This window comes from Cebus imitator, unplaced genomic scaffold (assembly GCF_001604975.1).
Source record: "Cebus imitator isolate Cc_AM_T3 unplaced genomic scaffold, Cebus_imitator-1.0 Scaffold352, whole genome shotgun sequence".
Classification (NCBI taxonomy): domain Eukaryota; kingdom Metazoa; phylum Chordata; class Mammalia; order Primates; family Cebidae; genus Cebus; species Cebus imitator.
This window is the reverse complement of record NW_016107667.1, coordinates 2,002,354-2,024,015: the sequence shown is the minus strand read 5'-3', so window position 1 is coordinate 2,024,015 and position 21,662 is coordinate 2,002,354. Positions and strand designations below refer to the sequence as shown.

General features: G+C 42.8%; 1 protein-coding gene across 4 annotated transcripts in view; it reads left to right on the top strand.

The window, feature by feature from the left end:
- ETV6 (ETS variant transcription factor 6) overlaps window positions 1–21,662 on the top strand; it is a 251,428-nt gene that overhangs the window by 89,304 nt on the left and 140,462 nt on the right. For 2 of the 4 annotated variants that reach the window (XM_017506269.2, XM_017506271.2), the window contains one exon: window positions 18,014–18,143. The exons of 1 other annotated variant lie outside the window; for it this stretch is intronic. In XM_017506269.2, the coding sequence (XP_017361758.1) occupies window positions 18,014–18,143 (130 nt within the window). The remainder of the gene's footprint in view (window positions 1–18,013; window positions 18,144–21,662) is intronic. One more of the 4 variants, XM_017506270.2, reaches the window with a different exon arrangement.

Sequence of the window (21,662 nt, the reverse complement as noted above, 5' to 3'; positions counted from 1 at the left end):
GCTCAAAAATATCTTTAGAACTGAATGAAGACATCCAAGGAAAAGGGAAACATGGTCCCTAATGGTCTTTTGTGAGGGTAATATGAAACCTTTTGTCTCTTTAAAACGTCATGGAAGTGAAACTTGAAAGGCTCTGTTCTTTATCTTCTACTTACTAAGAATGGGCAAAATGTCTTGGTAATTCGTGACATGTGTCCCAAAGGTAGCAAGATGACCTCTTTTACTCACACTAGGTCCTGCTTCCAAACCTCCTGTTTCCTTCACTGCCATGTGTACCAGGGTTTACCTGCTACTTAACCCACCTACGCCACTAAACTTGTCTGTAGACCCACCAACATTCACATTTCAGCAGAGGTACCTCTGCTGAAAGCACCTCTAAGGATAGAACAGGGTCACAGACCCCCAGTTGTATGAACCTTTGGCTTCTTGATGTCTGGGAGTTCTGGTTATGGGAGTTGGTCTTTGGCGAGATCACTGGTGAGATCAGTGTGTGGCACCTAGGGTGATTTCTTGAATAGTACAAGGTGAGGCTGAAAAGCAGACACCCACGTAAGTGTTGTCTCTTTTAGAGTTTGAAAAGTTGTCACCCTAATAAACAAACCACTTAATTGAATTGAATTGAAGAAAAGATCTATACTTTGCTATCAGTAGGCTCTGGGTTCCAGGCCTGGCTTGTCACTTATTAACATGTATGTTACATAATATTGCTGAATCCCAAGTTTTTAGTCTTGAAAATGAGAATTTAAATGTTACCCTTATTTTCATTGCTGGGAAGTGTAATGAAACAATGTATGTGCCTGTCACATACGAGTTGCCAATAAATGATTGTTTCTTTTCCTTTTCCCTTAAGGAAGTTTTTTTCCCCTCGAGACTATAAGCTCCTTAAAGAAGATAGAGGTTTTCTTTTCTCACTCATTTCCATATTCTCAGCTTTTAGTAATGCCAGGCACATATTTGCTGAAAGAAAGAAAAATCTTTTACAAAGGTCATTCATTCATTCATTCATTCACCAGACAATTACTGAGTATCTACAGTGCATCAGGCACTGTCCTTGAGGCAGGGCAGTCTTAAAAAACACACGCAAACGTAGTCTGTGTGCCCTTTTTTAGTCTAGCCGGGAGAGGAATATTACATAGATAATTAGAGCAGTGAACAACTTTGATTCTTGAGATGAGATTTAAATTTTAGAGATAGGTGACATTTGGCGCCAAGTCTGACAAGCTACACTTGATAATGTTTTTGATCAGGCACAAGAAATGGTAATATACTGTTATCTATAACTGGTTCTGAAAGTTCTGAAAGAGGTGTTTCTAAAGTATTTTTGAGGAATGGTGCTACTTTGGGAATAAGTATAAATACATCGTAAAGTATCTATTTCGAGAGGGAACAGACTTGATGGGATGGGATCATAGTAGGCAAGGTGTTCCAGGAACTTGGAACATACTGGAATAAGGCTTAAACACACGTCACAGGACTGGGTGATAGGGCGGTGAGCGCATCTCCTGGAGAAGAGATGGGGCAGTGCTGGCAGCTTGAAGCAAGATTTTTATGTAGACAGTTAGACTTAAAACTTCATCAGTAAGTCAGTAGATGGCCCTAGGTGGAAAAAAAGATGAATCTGTGTTGGCACTAGACAGGACAAAAGATGAATTTGCATTGGCACTAGACATGCTTTGAGATTGTTTAATGAGGCTCATTCATTCATTCATTCATTCATTTGGTAAATTCTTCACAAGTGGCCAGTGCAAGCCCTGTTCTAGGTGTAAAGGACATGGCAGTGAACAAGGCGGACAAGGTCCCTGTGCCTGCAGAGTTTTCATGATAACCTTCCCTCGTGGGTGTGTGGGAGGGCCTGGGGCTCCTGTGTGGTTTGGGGGTCTGAGAGGTGTATGAAGGTGCAGAAGGCCTGCAACCGTGGAAATCAAAAGTCCAAGCTCCAGTGACCCATCAACTCAGAAACAAGGGGTTGTGAAGAATAAGACCTAGATCCAGAATCAAGGGCAGGGTTTGCTAAGGAGGTTAGGCCAGCATGGGTTGGGGTGACTTGGCCCGGAACTCTACAACAGGTAGGAGGGGGAGCCCAGAATGCGGCACCTGCCGCTGAGTCCATGGATGGAGAGGGACCTGTGTAAAGCACTGAGTTTAAACCCTGCACTCAACTCTTAAGAAGGGTTCTCAACATGTTTATTCAACTAGAAAGTGTTTATTAACAGTGTTTTGAAGCAAGTGGGATTTTTATCGAGGTTGTAGGATAATTCAGGGTCATATGGAGATTTTTATTCTATCAGTATCTGCCCTGTCATCTAGATGACACATATTAGAGGCAAACCTCTGAAAATTAGATTGATTTATTTTTGTAGTCTGAACTGAGGAAAATAACTACTTGTTCTTCTATCTCCCGGTGATGTAATGTATGTAAAAAGTTGTCTACGGTGAGACAATGCATATTAATTTTCTAAGCATTTGATGAAAGGAGTGGATGAGGGAGGCAGCATTGGTCTTTGAACCTAGGTCAGAAAGAAATGGAAGCCATTGCATGAGAATAATGCATCATGGTTTGCCTGGCCTTTTTCGGGTATTTTAACTCGTGGTTTTCTCAGGAACTCATTGGTCAATCAACGTAGTTGTCTCTATCTCATAGCCAAGGAGACCGAGACTCAGATCTGCTCGTGCCCCCTTTTTTTTTTGTAGTTTTCAGGGAAAGAATAAGTGTGGAGGAAGCAAATGAGTGTGTTTTTTCAGGCTTAGACTTTTGTTACTTTTTAGCCTTGCAAGGAAGGGGAGGAAAGCCAATAATGGTGGATGGCTAGAATTGGAGAGAGAATGAATGAATGCAAGTTGCATTAAACTGTAAGGTTAGTCTTGGTAAGAGGTTGTTTATATGGTGGTGTCACGGGTGTATCTTATGTGGCATTCTTCCTTTTACGAAGGGTTCCTCAGGTGCCACATCAGTCACAGCATAGAAAGCCTGGGCTGCTTTGCTTGCTTTTCTTCCTTTCTTTCTTTTTCTTTTCTTTCTCTCTCTCTCTTCTTTCTTCCCCTCCATCCCTCCCTCCCTCCTTTCTTCCTTCCTCTTTCTTTCTTTCTGTCTCTCTCTGGTTTTTGTTTTTTTGTTTGTTTTTTGAGGCAGGGTCTTGCTGCTTAGTCACCCAGGCTGGAGTACAGTGGCACAGTCACGACTCACCAGCCTTGACTTCCTGAGCTCAAGTGATCCTCCCATCTCAGCCTCCCAAGTGGCTGAGATGCACCACCATGCCCGACTAATTTTTAAATTTTTTTCACGGAGACAGTTTTGCCATGTTCCCAGACTCATCTCAAACTCCTGGGCTCAAGCGATCCTCCTGCCTCTGCCTCTCCGAGTGCTGGGAATACAAGCGTGAGCCACTGCATCTCTCTCCTGTGCCACTTTGCCACAACTGCTTTACCTGCAGCCTGGGAGTCAGGCCAGCAAGTGACAACACTCCAAGCACAGACATGCTCTTAAGGAACTTCGAGTCATGTATTTTTACTTTGTATAGAACTTCCATTTTAATTCTGTTTTCTCCTAGTTAGAGACTTATCTTTCTTCTGAGGGGTGCAAATAATCCATTGGAGAAGTTTAAACCTGTTTGAAGGTTCAAACTCAAGATGGTAGAAACAGGTCGTATCCAACAGAGTTCCCCAAGCTCTAAGAATTCTGGCTGGGCTGTGTTTTTTAGGTGTCTCCCAAAAAGTCTTGTGGTCAAGTTCAGGAGTGACCCAGATAAGGAGAGGTTGCAATGCGTAGTGATGATTTGTGTTGGGGAGGAGAGCTGAAACTTTGCAAAGTGGCGTCCTGAACCAACTTGTTTTTCAGCTTCTAGGGAAATTTGTTAGGTAATTAGAGAGAGAGAGAGAGAGAGAGAGGAGACTTAATTTGATGGAGCCTAAACTCCACTGTCATCTTTCTGCTGAGTGCTAATGGGCTCATGGTCTCTGAGGCCAGAGGGCAGGAAAACACCTTCATTCCCTGTGTCCTTCTCTGTTAAGTGGCCTCCAATATGGGGGTCTCTGATGACTGTCACTATTGGAGAAAAAAAGGAAGAGGAACATGGGTCCGCTCCGTCGTCATCTCTTTGGAGTTTATGATGTTTCTGAAACGATGGGGATAGGGCATGGCCCCACCCACCCTGTAAGCCACTGCGCGGTTGTCCATCCAGAGCGGTGTACATGCTTGCCACCTGCACTGGGGATGGTGAGTGCAGCAGAGAGATGGAATTCTTAATTTATTCAATTTTAATTAAAAAACACAATTCAGTTGTTAAAAACCTATTTAGATGTATTTGGAGTAGCTTGGATATGTGAATTTACCTTTTCAGCTGTGAATTTTATGAACTCTAAATATAGATCAAGTATTTCCAGCAAAAATTTTGTGTTGGATTTGAAATGAACTCTAATGTAAACTAGATACCAGATTTCAAAGACTTAGTATGAAAAAAAAATCATAAAACATCTCATTAATTATGTACATTGATTATATGTTGAAAGAATATTTTGGCCACATTGAGTTAGGTGTCATATGTTATTTAGATTCATTTTACCCGCCTCCTATTTTTCATGTAGCTACCAGAAAATGTTAAATTACACATGGGCTGCCTTTATATTTCTGTGGGACAGTGTGTGTCTAAACAATGCTTTATGGAATCCATTGGAAGCATTATTGGAGTTTCTAGGGAAAGTTGCTGGACTTCAGAAGTTACAGTCGTAAGTTTTCCCGTTATGTTAACATGTTGCTTGATACAAACGGGTTTATGATAATTGAGGGCTGGAAATTGGTTTTAACAAGCGTAAGTTAAATGAGAGGATAGCTTTGCCTGTGTTAATCAGAGTGATTTTTAAATGCATTTTCACATACTCAGAAACCACTGATTCTCATGGGAACAAAAAACTACATTTGTGCATTGTCATTTGTGCCCATTGGGTCCTTGTACCTTTAGGCAGAACTCTTGATGATTGTGAGTGTAGATTTCATTTCCTTGTGGCAAGGAATATAAAGTAATACGACCAAAGGAGAATTCCATTGCGTGAAAGGAAATATTAGTGCTTGTCTAGCTCCTGTTTCAACCCTATAAGTTCCAAGTGATTTTCAGAGTCCCTTCTTCAACTTTGTTAAACTTTCCAGATTTTCCTATTTATAGATTTCAGTTGTTGGCAGCTACATGTTGGAACCGTCGTTGAAGCCCCTGGTAAGGCTTGATGCTGTAGCATGCTTTCACAGCTTGGTTTGCAAGTTGCTTTCTAAAGATACAAAGAGAATTACTACCCACTCTAGTAGTTTGAACAACCCAGTGAATTTCAGATATTAAAACCATATTCATGCCACTGTTCTGGAATTCTATCACTATTTTAGAATTGCATTTTACCTAAAGGGTGGAGAGATAGAATACTCATAATATCAAGATGCTCAGAAACTGTTGAGTATTTTGTTTTACAGAAAGAACTTAAATTTCCAGTGGCTTTAAGACTTTTTTTTTTATTAAGGAAGGAGTAAATAAATATGTTAGGTTCTTGAGTAAGCTACTTTTATCCTTCAGAACCACTTTGTACATAGACTTTATCGTGATGGCCATTTATAGTTTTTAAAATGCTGTAGGCAGAGGGTCTACTCTAGAGAAAGAAGACTTAATTTGATGGAGCCTAAACTCCACTGTCTTCTTTCTGCTAAGTGCTAAGGGACTCATGGTCTCCGAGGCCAGAGGGCAGGAAAACACCTTCATCCCTTGTGTCCTTCTCTGTAAGTGGCCTCCAGTATGGGGGTCTCTGATGACTGCTGCTGTTGGAGAAAAGAAGGAAGAGGAACATGGGTCAACTTCCATTATCGTCCCTCCGGAGTATATGATGTTTCTGTAAGGATGGGGATAGCACGTGGGCCCTACTCATCCCTGTGAGGCGCTGCCCGGGTATCCATCCAGAGCAGTTTCGTGGTTCATTTAGGGACCTTGTTAGCCCTTCAGCCTCAGTTTCCACATCTGTCAGGTAGGTTTTGTGCTAGTTCTGGTGACATGACTCCTGGGGGTATTAGGAGGATACAGCAGCATGTAATTGAAGGGTTTTTATCTTGGTAAAGCCTAGGTAGACTCAAGGTTTCTAGTAGTTTAGTGTTCTAAGATTTTATTAACAAGTTAGCTGCTGGGAGTTCAAGGCATTTCTTCAGATTATAATCAGTTGATAGTTCGGTGTGCAAAAATAAAGACCGAACCACAGTAAGCAGCAAGGTTTCTTTAAGGAAAAGAGGTGTGTCCCACTGGCCACTTTAAAATGGCACAGGTTCATCTCTGTAGCAACCCTGACAGCCATCATGTGGAATCATTCCCCACACCCAGGGAACAGTGGTTCCCCAATCGCCAGCCTCTCCATTATCCAGCATGAGAAAGAGTTCTGGACCCTGATCATGTGAAGACAGACAGACACACCCTTTTGGATGCAAGAGAGGGAAGGGAGTGCAGGCCAAAAGTGGAGTGGGTGTTCATTTCCTCTTCCTTCATTTTTATTAACCTTGTCTTGCTCCTGCCACACAAGTACAGCCAGTGCTCAGGACACCGCTCCATGTGGAGCTCCAGAAAGTGAAGCTGAGAAGTCTTCCTTGGAGTGGACATGGTGGGAGCTGCAGAGGTAATAGGAGAAAATAGCAGCCGTGGCTCAGGCACTGCCTGGAGCAGTTGTTCATATGTAGGTCAGGTAGTCATGGTACAGACTTTCTGTATTACACAGATAATCTCTATTTTATAGTTAGAGGTAAGACAGTGACGATTTACTCAGGAGGGAAGGACAATTATCAAATTGATTAATGTGATTTCTAAAACCTATTGTGAAAGAGAATCATTTAACATATGTCTTGATTTATCCTGCTTATTTATGTCTTGATTTAAGATAGTGATTTGCAACTTTAAGTCTGCATATTGGAGTCACCTGGGAGCTTTAACGGCGTTAATGCCTGGCTCCCGTCCCTGCAGATTTACTTGGATATTAGGATTGGTTTTTAAAGTTTCTCCAGGTGATTCTAATACACAGATAACAGTCAGAATGCCCGATTTAAAATGCGTTTCCTAAATTGTTAGTGGATCCTAAGTGCGTATTTTCTATGTACTGTTGCACACAAATAGTTTTAATGAAGGCACAGGATCTTATGTAAACTATTAATTAGTCGTAACTACAGAGCTATAAGAGTGTCCTTCTTATTTCAAGCTGCTTAATATTCTGTTAATCGCTTGTCGTCATGCACACACACTTCTATATGCCATTCTCATTCATTTACTTTTCAGAATGGTATGAATGCCGATGGCATTTGCAGGGTAATAGTCTCCTTGTTGGCAGAACTTGCCTTAGTAATTAGTTGTCAGAAATAAAACTCCCGGGACTTTCTACCCATGACCACAGTGAAGGAAATGATGCCTTTTCTGAGTCCCTATTCCTAAGAATCAGGAAATTTCTTTCATGTTTGACAAGTATAGGTAGAAATTACTTGTCAAGGTGATTATGACTTCTGGAAAAGTTTTTTTTTTTAAGGAAACACAGGTGTGTAACACTCCCGATCGGTATATAAGACTCTATGTTACTTTTTGAGTTATAAAAGGAGGATAAATAAATTCTGCCTCCTTCCTCAGTCACTGTCAATCTTCAGTCTTATTTTGAATTGTTAGTTTCCCATTTTACAACATAAAGACAAGTTTCTTTCTTTCTTTCTTTCTTTTTTTGAGACGAAGGTTTCACTCTTGTTACCCAGGTGCAATCTCAATCTCAATCTCAGCTCACTGCAACCTTCACCTCCCAGGCTCAAGTGATTCTCCTGCCTCAGCCTCCCGAGTAGCTGGGATTGCAGGCACCCACCACCATGCCTGGCTGATTTTTGTTTTTTGTTAGAGATGAGGTTTTGCCATATTGGCCAAGCTGGTCTTGAACTCCTGATCTCAGGTGATATGCCTACCTCGGCCTCCCAAAGTTCTGGGATTACGGGCTTGAGCCACCACGCCCAGCAAGACAAGTTTAATTCTTAAAGCTTACATAAAAAGTAATGTTTAATTTGGAATTTCTCAAATTCTTCATCATAATAATGCCTTGCGTTAGTAGACAACCTTTGTTGTAAGAAGATCAAAATATTTTATAAGCTTCATCTGATTTTTCTTTTTTCTTTTTGGAGAAAGCCTCTTGCTGTGTCACCCAGGCTGGAGTGTAGTAGCACAATCACAGCTCACTGCAGCCTCAACCTCCTGAGCTCAAGTGATCCTTCCCCCCCAGCCTCCCGAGTAGCTGGGACCACAGGTACTTGCCACCATGCCTGGCTAATTTTTCATATTATTTGTAGAGGTGGGGTTTTGCCATGTTGCCCGGGCTGGTCTCGACCTACTGAGCTTGAGGGATCCTCCTGCCCTGGCCTCCCCGGGTGTTGGGATTACAGGTGTGAGCCACTGCACTGGACCTCTTTTATCTTTGAAATAATATCGGGTGACGGCTCCCAAAACCTAAAATGCAATAAAATAAATAAATGGGAAAAAAAATGTTGGGTGACGGCAAAGGCGGGATATTGTTATCCCAATCTCTCACACAGCAACGCTGAGGAGACACTGACTCATTTCTTTTACGTTGCTTTTTAAGTACAGTATTGTTTGGTTTTGCTGAAAATTATTTTGATAGTAAACATTTTCCAGACATATAAATCTTTTCCAGAGTCATTTGTGCTTGTTACTTAGGTAGAATTCATGAGGCTTTTCCTATTTCTATTTATTTCGGAGCCTGAAAGTGACCCAGGAATTATGTGATCTATGTAAAGTGAGGGAATGTCTTCGGTTTGACTGTGGTCCTGGTTGTAACCCAGCCTTCTCCATTAACAGAGGTGGGTGAGAGTTGGGGTGTCCCCTTAGGGCCTGGCGGGTCATCATACAAACAGCTTTGCTGGGGCTGCCTGGAGACTGGACCCGTGGCAGGCTAGTATCAAGTACGGGGCGTCATTCAGCGGTTCTCCACACTCCCCTCATTTGAATGAGAATGTAATTCTCCCCTGGCTCTCCTGTCAGATCTTTAAAACCTAAAGTTTCTTATTAGGCGTGTGTGGTCCATTTCAGCTGTGGACATTTCGAAAAGATAAATCACAGGGCAAAACATCTTTTTAGTTTTAATGGAGGTCTGAGTTGCAGCTCGCCGGGGGTTGTGGGTCAGAGCCGTCGCTTTTCTGTCTGTTCCTTTTACAAGACTTCTAGGATATAGCTGTTAAACGACACGAGAAAGAGCAAAGCCCTGAGTGATGCTGTGGCAGGAAGAAAAAAGCCACTTGAGGCGGAGGTGGAGGGTTTAGGAAGAGGCAAAGAACGCAGGTGAAGGGAGGGAGGAGTTAAGTTAATGCTCAGGTTCCAAGCCCTTTGGGCTGCCGCCGTCTGCAGGAGCCTGACTTTCATCCTTTCCTTCTGCTCAGGTTTTAAGTCTTGGGAGTCGCTGGGGGAGCTCCCACCCCAGGGCCACTGTGAGGGATGTACAGGAGCAGTCACGTGGCAATAGTACATGCCTGGAAGGTATCTCTCATTTGGGGGGAGATTGAGAAGCGCTGTCTAATGGTGCCCTTGAAACAACTAAATAGCAACTCTCTCAGTTCATTACTTGCTAGCCCCAGGCAGGGACAACGCAGATTGGCTAATTATAATAGCCAGACCATTAAAGGGAATAGCATTAATGGAGGAGAAAGCAGCTAATAAAGAGCCGAACTTGGCCACTTTGTTGTGCCCAGGATACAGGCTGCTGTTAGTTTAAGTACCTGTTTCTTCTGCTGTGAAAACTAGGAAGAAAGGATTTAGTGCCCCTCTTTCAAAAGGTGGATCACAAGCCTAAAGGCATTGCTGGACAAATTCAACAGCAAGACTTTATTTCTTCCCCAGAGGTGACACCTGATGGCACTGTCTAAATAAAGTCACGCCACCTTTCTTTTGCCGAAGTGAGCTGCTGACCTGCTATCAGTAGGACGTGGACCTTTATGGTGTTTCCAGGAGTGGTGATGTGTGTTGCTGAGCTCATCTCATCTCTGCTTTGAGCGAAGGCAGTCATCTGTATCATGGCAGGGATGAGAGGTATAGTCTGGGGCTGTAGAATGGTGTGATTTAAAATTTCCCATGCAGCTTCAACGCTGGTAACCTTGCCTGTGTGTGCATCCACACTGGGTTCCAGCCACGTGAGCTGGGCCACCTTCATTGACTTCCCTGGTAACCACAGCCTGACATTACAAGGAATCACAGCATTAGATTCTGCTTACTGTCCATGTCAGAAGTATCTAAGGAAATTCAGGAAGAAAAAAAAAGAATTTCATGACATCTCAAGAGTGGAAAGTATCTTAATTAAAATGTTTTAAAATTTGAACAATAAATCGATTTGAGGTTTTTGATTTGGTGTTTGTCTTTAAAGAAATTGCTCCTAGTTCTAAAACTTAGTGCTTTTTCAAATTATATTCCGTAGAACCCTAGGATCCTGTGACGGGGGATAGGGGACCAATTGATAAAGAAGGGGACTATGGTGTCATGTTTTATTTGGAGCTGTTTTACCCACACTGTAATTTATAAGCTCTGACTTACCAGGGAATATAAGATTGTGTAGAACCAGCATCTTGCAGCTATTTTTGTTGTTGTTATTGTTTTTGTTTTTTGCGATGGAGTCTTACACTGTTGCCCAGGCTGGAATGCAGTAGTGTGATCTTGGCTCACTGCAACCTGCACCTCCCGGGTTCACACAATTCTCCTGCCTCAACCTCCCGAGTAGCTGGGATTACAGGTGCACACCACCACACCCCACTAATTTTTTGTATTTTTAGTAGAGGTGGGGTTTCACTATGTTGGCCAGGCTGGTCTCGAACTTCTGACCTTGTGATCCACCTGCCTCGGCCTCCCAAAGTGCTGGGATTACAGGCGTGAGCCACTGCCCCCCGCCCGCATCTTGCAGTTACAAGAAACATTTAAGTTCTCCTACTTCATCTCCTTCCCAGTGCAAACAGCCTGTTTTAGAGTAACTTTTCAGCGTCAGCGTTAAGTCAGCTTTAGGAGAACAGTAAATCGCCCACATATCTGGAGCCTTCAGCTGCATGGGTATCTTGCTGGCTCTGCCCTCTGCTAATACAAGCAAGCCTTGAGTTTCTCTTAGACTTGTCCTTCTTATATTTATAGACATCTCCGAGGATATTTTACATCTTTTTTCCTCTACAGGCCACATGTATCCTTAATGCTTTCATTCATTTCCCGCTTGGGACTGTGCATCTTGGGGCCATTGGAGAGGTCTTGCTTGGACTGCAGCCACTGTGATTTCTGGGGGCAGACTTAGCTCCTTCTTGATATAGAGATCTGCCCACTATAGGCACCAAATAGATGTTGGCAGGCTTCTTTCCTCCTTACTGTTTCTATTTATCTCACCTGTACTTATAGATTTGCTGTTCTTGGATAAGTGGGTAAGAATAAGGGAAATGTCTTTTGTTGTTGGTAAAGACAATGTTAGGGGTAGAAAGTAATATGTTTTTACTCAAAAAATACCCAACGAGATTTCTAGTCCAGGCCAAGTTATCATTTGCACAAGCAACCTGGAAATGCCCTCTTGGTCCTACTGATGGTGTCCCATGGTTCATACAGATCTCTGGATGAATTCAGATGGCTACTCCTGCTCAGAGGTCATGTCACGAGAACCTTTCTCATACATCAGATAGAGTCCACTTCCTTCAGTTGAATGCATTTACCCCTCAGTCTGTGCTGCCCATAGGATAAGCACCATGCATAAGAAGGTGGGTGCCTTGGCTTTGGCATCTCTGTTGAGTCACCCTTAAGAATCTCACTGGAAATCTGTGAGGAGTGAGGATGCAAAGCCATGAAATATTCCAAGACTGCTGTGGTTCTCACAGGTTTAAACTTACCTCTTGGAGTTCCCCATTGTAAAGTCATTGTTGACTAGTTGGCATTACAAAGCAGTTCAGAGAAGTTAGACCAGTCTGCACCCAAATACCAGCCACACCATCTCCCGAGCTAGTGACTTGAACTGCGGTTTTCAAGTCAGTTTCCTCATTGTGGAATGGAGATAAGGATGCCTTCCTTGCAGGGTCATTGTGAGGCTGAAATAAAATAAAGGCCTCATAGGAACACATATCATGTGCTTCCTTAATGCCAGCTCTCTTTCCTGATTGTGGTAGTGACTGTATTTTCCAGTAGAAATTGTACCATGTGTTCTGAGAGGTGTAAGTATTTATATATAACTACCAATATGTATTGATGGGTAAAATGACACAGAACTTTAAATATTGGGGCCACCCTGGAAATTCTAGGACTTATGATTGTATAATTTGTAATGCCTGATACAGGCCTAGCCTTATAGTTGACACTTGATGAATGCTGAAATATTTCTTAATCATAGGGAGGAAAAAAAAAATCTCAGTGACCTTTTACAGCAATGTTTGATTGCAGGGCTTACTGTTAATTTTTTTTTTTTTTTTTTAATCTTACTCTGCAAAGATAATACAGGTCTGGGTAAGAGGAAGACTTAAGATGCTTTGACTTAATTGTATTCATTTGACAGAAGCAATATATGGCCTTCTGATTTTAGGATGTAACCATCCATAAAGGCAGAAGAAACGGACAGTTTCAGTTCTAAACAAGAATTCGAGTATCTCATGTCCTGAACCACCTACATAAACTAGAGAAAGGGCACTCCTTTAGACTGGTGAAGCGTGCCCCTTGGAATGTCCCCACATCAACATTGAGTTTGGTTTGTCCGGTGCACCCTCTCCCTGAGGGCTGAGTGGGCCATCTGGGTAACCTCGGTAGGAGACTCCAGACGCCAGGAATATAGTTCCCACCCATCCTAATTTTTACAGGGTATACCCATTTTTTTTCCCTGGGAAGTACTGATATGTATTCTGCAAGATGAATGTTGAGAGCCAAACATCATTTGGCTTGTAAAAATCTAATGACTCAGCATCTAGAGGTATGTTGCTTTCAGGGCGGGGGGTGGGGAACACTGGACACCAAGAAGAAAACCAACTTGGGCCCACGGTTTAGACATCTGGTACCTCTCTGGATGAAAAGAAATCATGAACTTCACTTCTGTGATTTGATGGATTTGGATTTTGTTACTTCAAAATTTGTATTTGAATCTCTGTGGTGTTCTTTCTAGCCCAGATGCTAGGGTATGCTGTTTCTTTCTGGGGAGATTCCAAAAATGTTACTGTCCGTGGCTGTGTGTACAATGTATATTTAGAAAAGAAGACTGGCGTTTGCATCTTCTCTCAAATTCTTTACGCTTATCTCACTGAATTTTGGAGTGGACAAAATATTCAATATTTTTTTCAAGTGAAAAAAAAGTTGACTTTCAAGAGTGTATTACTTTAGGTTCTTGTGTATGTCTGTTTGTGCTTTCCTGGTGGCAGAAAGCTAGAAAACTGTAGAGCTCAAATTTTAGCGTATTTAATTTTTTGGTAATGTGTCTATAGCTTGTTAATAAAAGCTTACTTAATGAAAGCCAGCGTCACCATCACTTGAATCATTTTTGCAGCCAGAAGAGTGTACTTACGTAACTGTGTATTCAGACTTCACTTTAGTAAATTTCAATAAATGGCTTCCCATAGGAGAGGTTTCTTCTGTTGAATCTGTAGAAGTTGATGATCCTACAAGCATCAGCTGTCTCAAGCAGCTTTTCCAAACACCTGCAGGGTAGAAAAGAGATCCTTCTCTCAAAATATTGAATGTTGCTCGCATGACCACTCTGTCGCTGGTGCCTGCTGTTTTCCATCTTATCTGGGTTGCAGGTTTCTTCGCAGTGATGGGACACTGAAGTGCAACGAGATGAAAGCTTGCCTGCGGCATTTTTACCCTAGCTGTGGGGAAGTGGCCACCATCCTGTGTCCTGACACTTGTCCTCCTCGGGACTTTCAACGTAGGCTTCAGAAGCCATCACTGGGGGCAGTCCTGGCATTTATAATGGGGATTCGGACAATTTTCAGGAAAAGTTTCTATATCAAGGGCATCTCAGTTCTACAGCAGAGGAATCTTGGAAATTACCTGCAAACCATCTTTTTGCAAGCACAAGCAACTTTATTTCTGTTTTCCTTAATTTCAAAAATGCTTTGTTTCCAGACTGTTAACATTTAGTTAGCAGTAGGCTCTAAGTTTCCCAGCCCCTCAGCCTTTTCAGAGGGTAAAATAACAAATGTGTAAATGTGCTAGGGGATCCCTGTGATTTATGGAAGCTTTCTATTGAATAATTTTAAAGAGGGAAAGACCTTTTGGTAATAATATTCATTTTTGACTCTTCTGTTATAATATGCAACCTGAGGGTAGGGGCGGGTGGACATGGAGAAATGCCATTCTCCTATGGAGCACAAAATGTATATGCCTGTTTTATAGGGAAGTCACGGGCTCCTAAGCATTCAGTTTAAAAATGAGCAAAATTAGATGGGTACCCTTCATTGGCCCTTCATGGTTAGGGGAGGAATGGAAAAGGGAACATAACTCATTTTGGCTTCGGTCCTTAGCTTTCAAGAGACCACCCTACTCCATACTCCATTTTTTTTTAAGCTTCCTATAATGGTTAGTGAAATTTACATTTCAGCCCTTGCCTGCAGCAGTTTTCAGCCTACTTTCTCTTCCCAGTGCTTTTTGCTGCCTCCTCGACACCCTGCTCGTAGGTATTACAGTTGGCCTCAGAAATTGCAGTGCTTCCTTTTGTTCCGCTGGTTGGTTTGATAGGTTGTATCTGCACATTTGAGAGCAGCAGGTTTTATTTTTTACAGCATCTAAACAATAATGGAACCACATCACGGCATTCTTAGTCACATCATTGACCTCCGCCAGCAGTTTATCCCCCTACACCACTTGAATACATTAATATCACTGTCTGTAGCATTTTAATTTAATTAGAGCAGTGGTTATAATCCTCTTGGGAAAATCTTTATCCCCCCTCCCCCCCACACACACCCACTCCCCGTGATGTTAAAAGAAAGCACCTCTGTTTTCCATCAGCTTTAGAGGTGACTGAGCTGTAAGCTGGGACTCTCACCAGCACCCCCTCCTTTGTTGGGGGTGAGTGAAGAGAGTAAAGAGGATCCTTTTATTTGGGAAATTGGATTTTAGGGTTCTTAAGCTTCTCTGTTTCTATGTCTCCATCTGAGATAGTGGTATTTGCTTAATTTTTCCAAGTGCTGATAGTCTGCTGATGTGCCAGGGTAGATAGATGTTAAGTGTGTGGTTATTGCAGTAGAGTTAAGAAAAAACGAGGACTGTGAGAGTCACTGTAGAGATTCACAAGAAGAGAGACAAAAGGAGTGTCTGTCATGTGGGATTCCCGAGACTGTGTTTTGTTCTCCTTGGAACGGAGCCCACACACTGTACAGCATCTTTTTGGGGTCCCCAAGTGCTCTGCAGCCACTGAGCCCAGAGCTACCGTAGCGTGCCATGGTTGCCAGAAGAGTACTCTCAGGCCCTAGAAGCACATTTTGCATTTGTCCGTCTTGGTCAAGGTAACCTCTCTTTTGTTGCTGACATGTCTCTTCATTGAACCTTTGAAAAAGAGCTTATGGTGTGGAAAACCGTCCTCCAGCTGAGCAGAAACCATCAGGAATGGGAGGAGATCGGTGGACCACAGCTTCTTCATCTCTGGCCTTCCTTTTATAAGTTTTCATCATGAAATAGCACAGTTGTCTCCATCTAAAATTGTTGGGACTGGGTTTGTGGGGGATGGCATCAAATCCCAGAGCAGGTGCAGAAGCGTGGTGTTTCAGTGTAAGGTCAGGGAGCCATGTAGAAGTGAAAGCACACCAGCGGGTTGCTTTTAACGAGAGCACAGTGAAATGAAGGTCTGATGCAAATGATGATTTAGTAAATCACAGGATATACACTTTCAGGGTAATAGCTAACCAGACTCTCTTGTCAGTAGGCTGGAGATGGAGTTCCCAAGAAATGAAGTGCGGTCAGCCTGGAGTGCTGGGTTTCTTTCAGATTGCCTTGGTGGAGCTGGGGGAGGCCGGGATGAGGCGGCTGCATGCTGGTGAACTAGCCAGAGGTCTTGTTTCTCTTTGCTTCAAGGGAAAGAAGAGTCACTGAATTTCAAACTGATACCTTGTTTTTTCCTTGCACTAGTGCAGGGCCATTTGAAGACCCTTTGCCTGCTGTTTTCTTCACCAAGTTTCACTTCTGCAAAATCCCTAACAAAACAGAAAGCTATTTCCGAGAATAAAGTTAATAGTAGATATCTAGATATATAAAGGGATTGGGGGGGTGTCAGACAAGAGTTGAAGAGTGTGGAGAATTTGTTAAATTAGAAAAACACTTTTAAAATGCTCAAAAGTCCACCTCACCTTTAAAACCTCTGAGCAGATTTTCTGTTTCGTGTGCGTGTGTGTGTGTGTGTGTGTGTGTGTGTGTGTGTTTGCTTTGTTCATCCTAAACTATCCCAAACCACCAAAAAGTATAACCTATCCTTAAGTTAAAGTTTCTCAAAATGAGTGTGATGCTTGGTAAAGTTCAAGAAAAGTGCAGTTGAAGGTTTTGCCTCTGGGTGACTTTTCACAGGACATTTTAATTGACACAGACATGAAACCTGGGATATATGTGCCTGCCCTTCATTAATAAATTCACCAGGAAACTTCAGGATGTATGATTAAACAGAAATATTCCAACTGCCCTAGTTGCTTCTGGTGGGTGCCTTAGGGAAGGTATAGCAATTTCATTTGGAGATTGTAACAATATGTATACATTCATTTAAAATCAAAACTTCCTCCCACAACTGCCAAACTTTCCAGGCTATGAGCAGAGGAGAAACTTTAATTTGGTTATGGGGCCGGGGACTTCCCTGCTTCCCTTTGCACATTTGATGAGATGTAAAATGTTAAAGAATTATATTTCCAAAATGTAAACACCGCCTTCCCTTTACTTCAAAGTACGATTTTCTTTTGCTCCTGATTTTTATTTTCTTGGTGGCATCTTACTGGTCTTTCCTGTCCACCATGTTTTTGGACATTGTGTGTTCCACTTTACATTACCCTGTTAAACTACAGACACTCCTGAAGTTATGTTTACCTATGGACTGCAAATCAACCTAGTTGGTATGTTGATCTAAGATACAAATTGCACTGCTGTTCTGCTGAACCCAATAGTTGGTTTCTTGCCATTATTTGCTGTATTTTAACTTAAAACTCACAGCAATCCTTCCCACTTCATCTAGTTTGTTTTAATTGATCTAGCAAGTGCTGCTTGTTTGAATTTAAATGGAGGATCCACTGAAGCTCTCCCCACCCTTTGACAGTCAGTAAGTGGCCCGACAGTACTTCTTTTAAATTCAAATAATTCTTTGAATGAACTATGAAATACTTCAGAGGGAAAGGAAATATTGATTCTGAGATGGAGAATGAAGGAACAAGGAGATATTCATTATTATTGCAGATAATTCCTTGCAATGAAGGAAGAAATTAGACATTGGGTATTTTTGGTTGTGGTTGCTGTATGGTGAGATGTGGACAATAGAAACATCTTGCTTCTGGATTTAAGTTCTAAATCTAGAACTCATCTTTGAAGCTGTCACTTTACTTGTTCGGCTGACTCTCTGTGGAAGTGAATCTAGAATCATACTTTGATTAGAAGCTGGGAACATTGCTACAGAAGAGGAAATGTGGCATTAGTAGATTGATGGCATTAGTGACTTGGGCAAGTCATTTTTTAGAAAGTTGCCGTTCTCTTGAACATATTTTTTTGTTCCCTTTTGTCCCTCTTTACTTGCACAAACCACAGGGTGTACACCTATTGACCTGAGTCCAACGTAATGGCCGTTTTCAATGATTGCAGAGTTTTGTTATATAGCCCCAGTGCTAGGCATCTGAAAGACAACTGTATACAGCATCTCTACAGAGACAACCGGCCGGATTGCTTGGGAAGCTGGTAGTGCAAGTGCCCCACCTCCCTTTTGCTCCCCGCCCCCCCAGATGATCTGGCATCTCCATTCCAAGCTTTCATTATCTCTCTCCCCTCTCCCCTCTTCCTGCCCTTATTTTTAACAGCAGGAACGAATTTCATATACACCTCCAGAGAGTCCAGTGCCGAGTTACGCTTCCTCAACGCCACTTCATGTTCCAGTGCCTCGAGCGCTCAGGATGGAGGAAGACTCGATCCGCCTGCCTGCGCACCTGCGTGAGTGTCCGTGACCCGAGAAGGGCAGACGATAGATGGTGTGGGGCAGCGGCAGGGGGTGTGGGGGGCAGGCAGTGGGCTCCAGGCCAGAGAGGGGCAAGCTCTGAGGTGGTTTTCACAGGACTTCGCCATGCTGCTTTGGAATCTTTCACACCTCCCTACCCCCAATTGTCTTTGAAAAGTTTCAGGTTCCTGTTCCTTATTCTCAGTGTGTTAATTTCTTCCCTATGACATGTTTAAAAAACAAACAAACAAAAAAACAAACAAAAAAACCCTGGAAACAGGCAGTATATGGCAGAGCCAACTAAATCTCCTAGTAGACAAGATGTTTTTGTGTGTGTGCAAAGTTTATCTGTATTCCCAAATTCACGCTTACTCAACTTTAATATTTTCTTTGGTCCTAAATTTTGCTCAGTTTGTGAGTCAGACTCACTCCTGCTTTGCTTTTAAGCTGTGCGCTCTTCCTTTCTTTCCAGGGCCCGCCCTCCCCTCCCTGCCTGTGCTGGCTACTTTTTCCCTTCTTTTTCTAGGCCTGCCTAGGTCCTCCCTCTCACCCTCTCTCGACGTCTCCTCCACTCTCTCTTGCTTCTCTTGTGCTTGCTTTGCCTTAGCAGCTGCAGTCCGTAGTGCTTTCACCTTTCCTTCCCAGATCATCTCTACCCCTTGGCCCACCACGTCCCCATCTCATCCCTCAGCTGCAACTTGGCAGAGGTTGGGGACGTACACACCTGTGCTGCTGATAACTGGTCTCCAAGGCCGTTGACATCTGCTGTGTCCTTTTTGTCTGCCTTTCTCTTACTGCCACCCAGCTCAGGTGATAAAACGGGACTGGAGCAGCTGGAGAGACTGAATCACCTGATTCCTGCCCTCTTTACAGTGTCCAAGAAAATGCCAGCTTCTCTGCCTTGATTGTTATCTTGACGGCACAAGACTAGGTTATAGAGGACACTTGGGGCCACCTTGGCCCTTTCAATGACTTAAATGGTGGCCCAGTCTTGCTCACCATCTCTCTCTGGCATGGTGATGCTCCCAGGTTCCTTTCCTCCTGTTCCACCCTCCCCAGAAGGCTGCTTTCTGAATGCAGAGGGCAATAGGAGACAGAGGATACAAGTTCTTCCTTTCTCTCTCTGATAATTCAAGGAATGAGATGACTGTGATACTGGGGTTCCTGGGGGAACACTGCTGGCTTATGTCTTCTGCCCCCACAGTGTAGATGGTTGCTGGGATGTTTGCAAGGAGTTGGGGGCATGGGAACCCTTTCCCTCCTGCAGCTTGCTGCTTCCATCAGTTTTTACAAAGTTGCTGCCTACTGTGGTCAAGACGTTTCCACTTCACTTGGGCAGGGAGGTAAAGGACACAGAGCTATTCTGCTATCTTTTCCTCCACTTTTAAGGAGGTTGGAACTGTAAAGGTGCCGGGGTCATGGCTGGGAACATCAGTGTCCTTAGGAAACTGGAATGTTATGGCACCATGGGAGCAGACACAACTGGAAAAGAAACAGCAGCCAGGTGATAGCAAATTTTCCTCCGGAAGTCATCTTGTGACCGATTCACTTCAGAAATGTTTGCCTCGGGATGGAACATGCTCATGCCACCCAGGCAGAACGCTTCTGCTGCCTAATTTATTCATTTATTCATCCCACAAATAGTTATTGATTGCCTCTGCTGTGCCCAGCACTCTTCTGTGTCCTGGGAGTGCAGAAATGAACAAAGCGGAAAAAACTCCCCTGCTCTGTGGAACTTAAATTCTAGCACAGAGGAAAAAAATATCAAATACTCATCACAAACAGGCTGAGATTTCTTTCGTAACTTTTTATTCCTATATTTTGCAACATCCAGGAGCCCTCGCTCCTGGTTTACCTCTGGGTGCCTTGACATATGGAAGCTCCTTAACTGTCTTACACGAGATGCTATCATGATGAAACAAGCAAGCAAGCAAACAAACACACCAAACTGGAGGTCAGGAGAGCTTAACTTTTAGCTAGTTCTGCTGTTCTACCACAGTAGATCATTATGGTATTGCTAAATTGAAGGCATTTTTAGCTGCTTATTTTAAGGAGATACTCACCAGACTGGTATGCCTCGAAGTGGCTTCTTTTCACCATTTTCCTCCATTGATTACCAGATGAGTAATTTAACGCAGTTCTCCTAGTATAAAATACTGTGTGTGGACAAGAAAATGCTTAACAGCCTTCCTAACTTTAAAATACTATGATTCTCATCGAAGGCATCTTTCTCCTTACTTTGAATTGTTTCTTCCATAGTAACACTTGAATTTCTCCTCGAGTAGACAGTTTGCCTATTGAGCTGCATCTGTGCTGCTTACCAGCATTTTAGTAGCTCCTTCTGTGTGTCTAGCACACAACCATAATAGCTAATATTTATCATGGGATTACCCTGTGCCAGATACTGGGTGAAGTCCTTTACAGGAATTCTTTTAATTCATTCTCACAACACCTATAAGGTAGGTCTTCTTTTATCTTCATGTCACACATTAGGGCTTAGACAATTTAAGTAATTTTTCAAGGTCAATCACAGAACCAGTAGAGAGAGAGTCAAGAGTCAAACTCAGTTCTGGCTGACTCCAGAGCCTAGGATCTTATATCCACTATACCACCATAAAGTATGTGTTTAGTAAATATTTTTTGGTTGATTGGATGGATGGATGGATGGATGGATGGATGAATTCAGCATTGACACTTAGCCAGTGTTCACTGATGTGGCCGTAGTGTTGGCTTATGGTTGGAATCTATTCTAATTGCTGTTCTGTCTGTTCTATCTGCTGTTGAACGGCTTTCATATCACCCTTCAAAGAATGGATAGATTCCCCACGTAGACAACTATAAAATGTAGAACTGTAGCATATTCCTGGAAACCTTGCCATTTCATCAGTAGTTAGATTATGGATTCAGGTTATGGTGATGACTTTGCCTGAATGCCTACTCTGTGGCAGCCTAACTCAATATACTTCTTCTTAGTAATCTGCATGAGACCTGTTGTGACACCACTCGTTCTGACATCTGTATTGAATCCTCTGGAAGTGGAGGTTCCCAGGCTCTTGTTGTTTGCCCTCAGCTGGGGCTTTCCGAATGAGGCTGAGCTTCCGCCCTCCTGCCCCTGTTCTAGGATTCTGCTGCTTGTCATCCTGTTTGAGAGGAGCGTATAACCCATACGATGACTGAAGCTGTGCCACACAGTTGAAGATGCATCCCAGCTGAGTTTCCAAACCTAAAAGAAAATAAATATTCTAACCAGGGAATTGGGTTATTAATCTGGGATTCCAGACAATTCCCAGTGGAATGCTCATGGAAAGTACGGGGAAGAATCTCAAAGCCAAGACAGCAGCAGGACATTTATGGTATTGCTAAGTTGAAGGCATTTTAGCTGCTTATTTTAAAGAGATACTCACCAGACTGGTATGTCTCGAAGTGACTTCTTTTCACTATTTTCCATTGATATCGGATAAATCCTCTCTCTTAATTCTTTCTTTGTCTCTTTTCATTTGTAATTCAACATATAT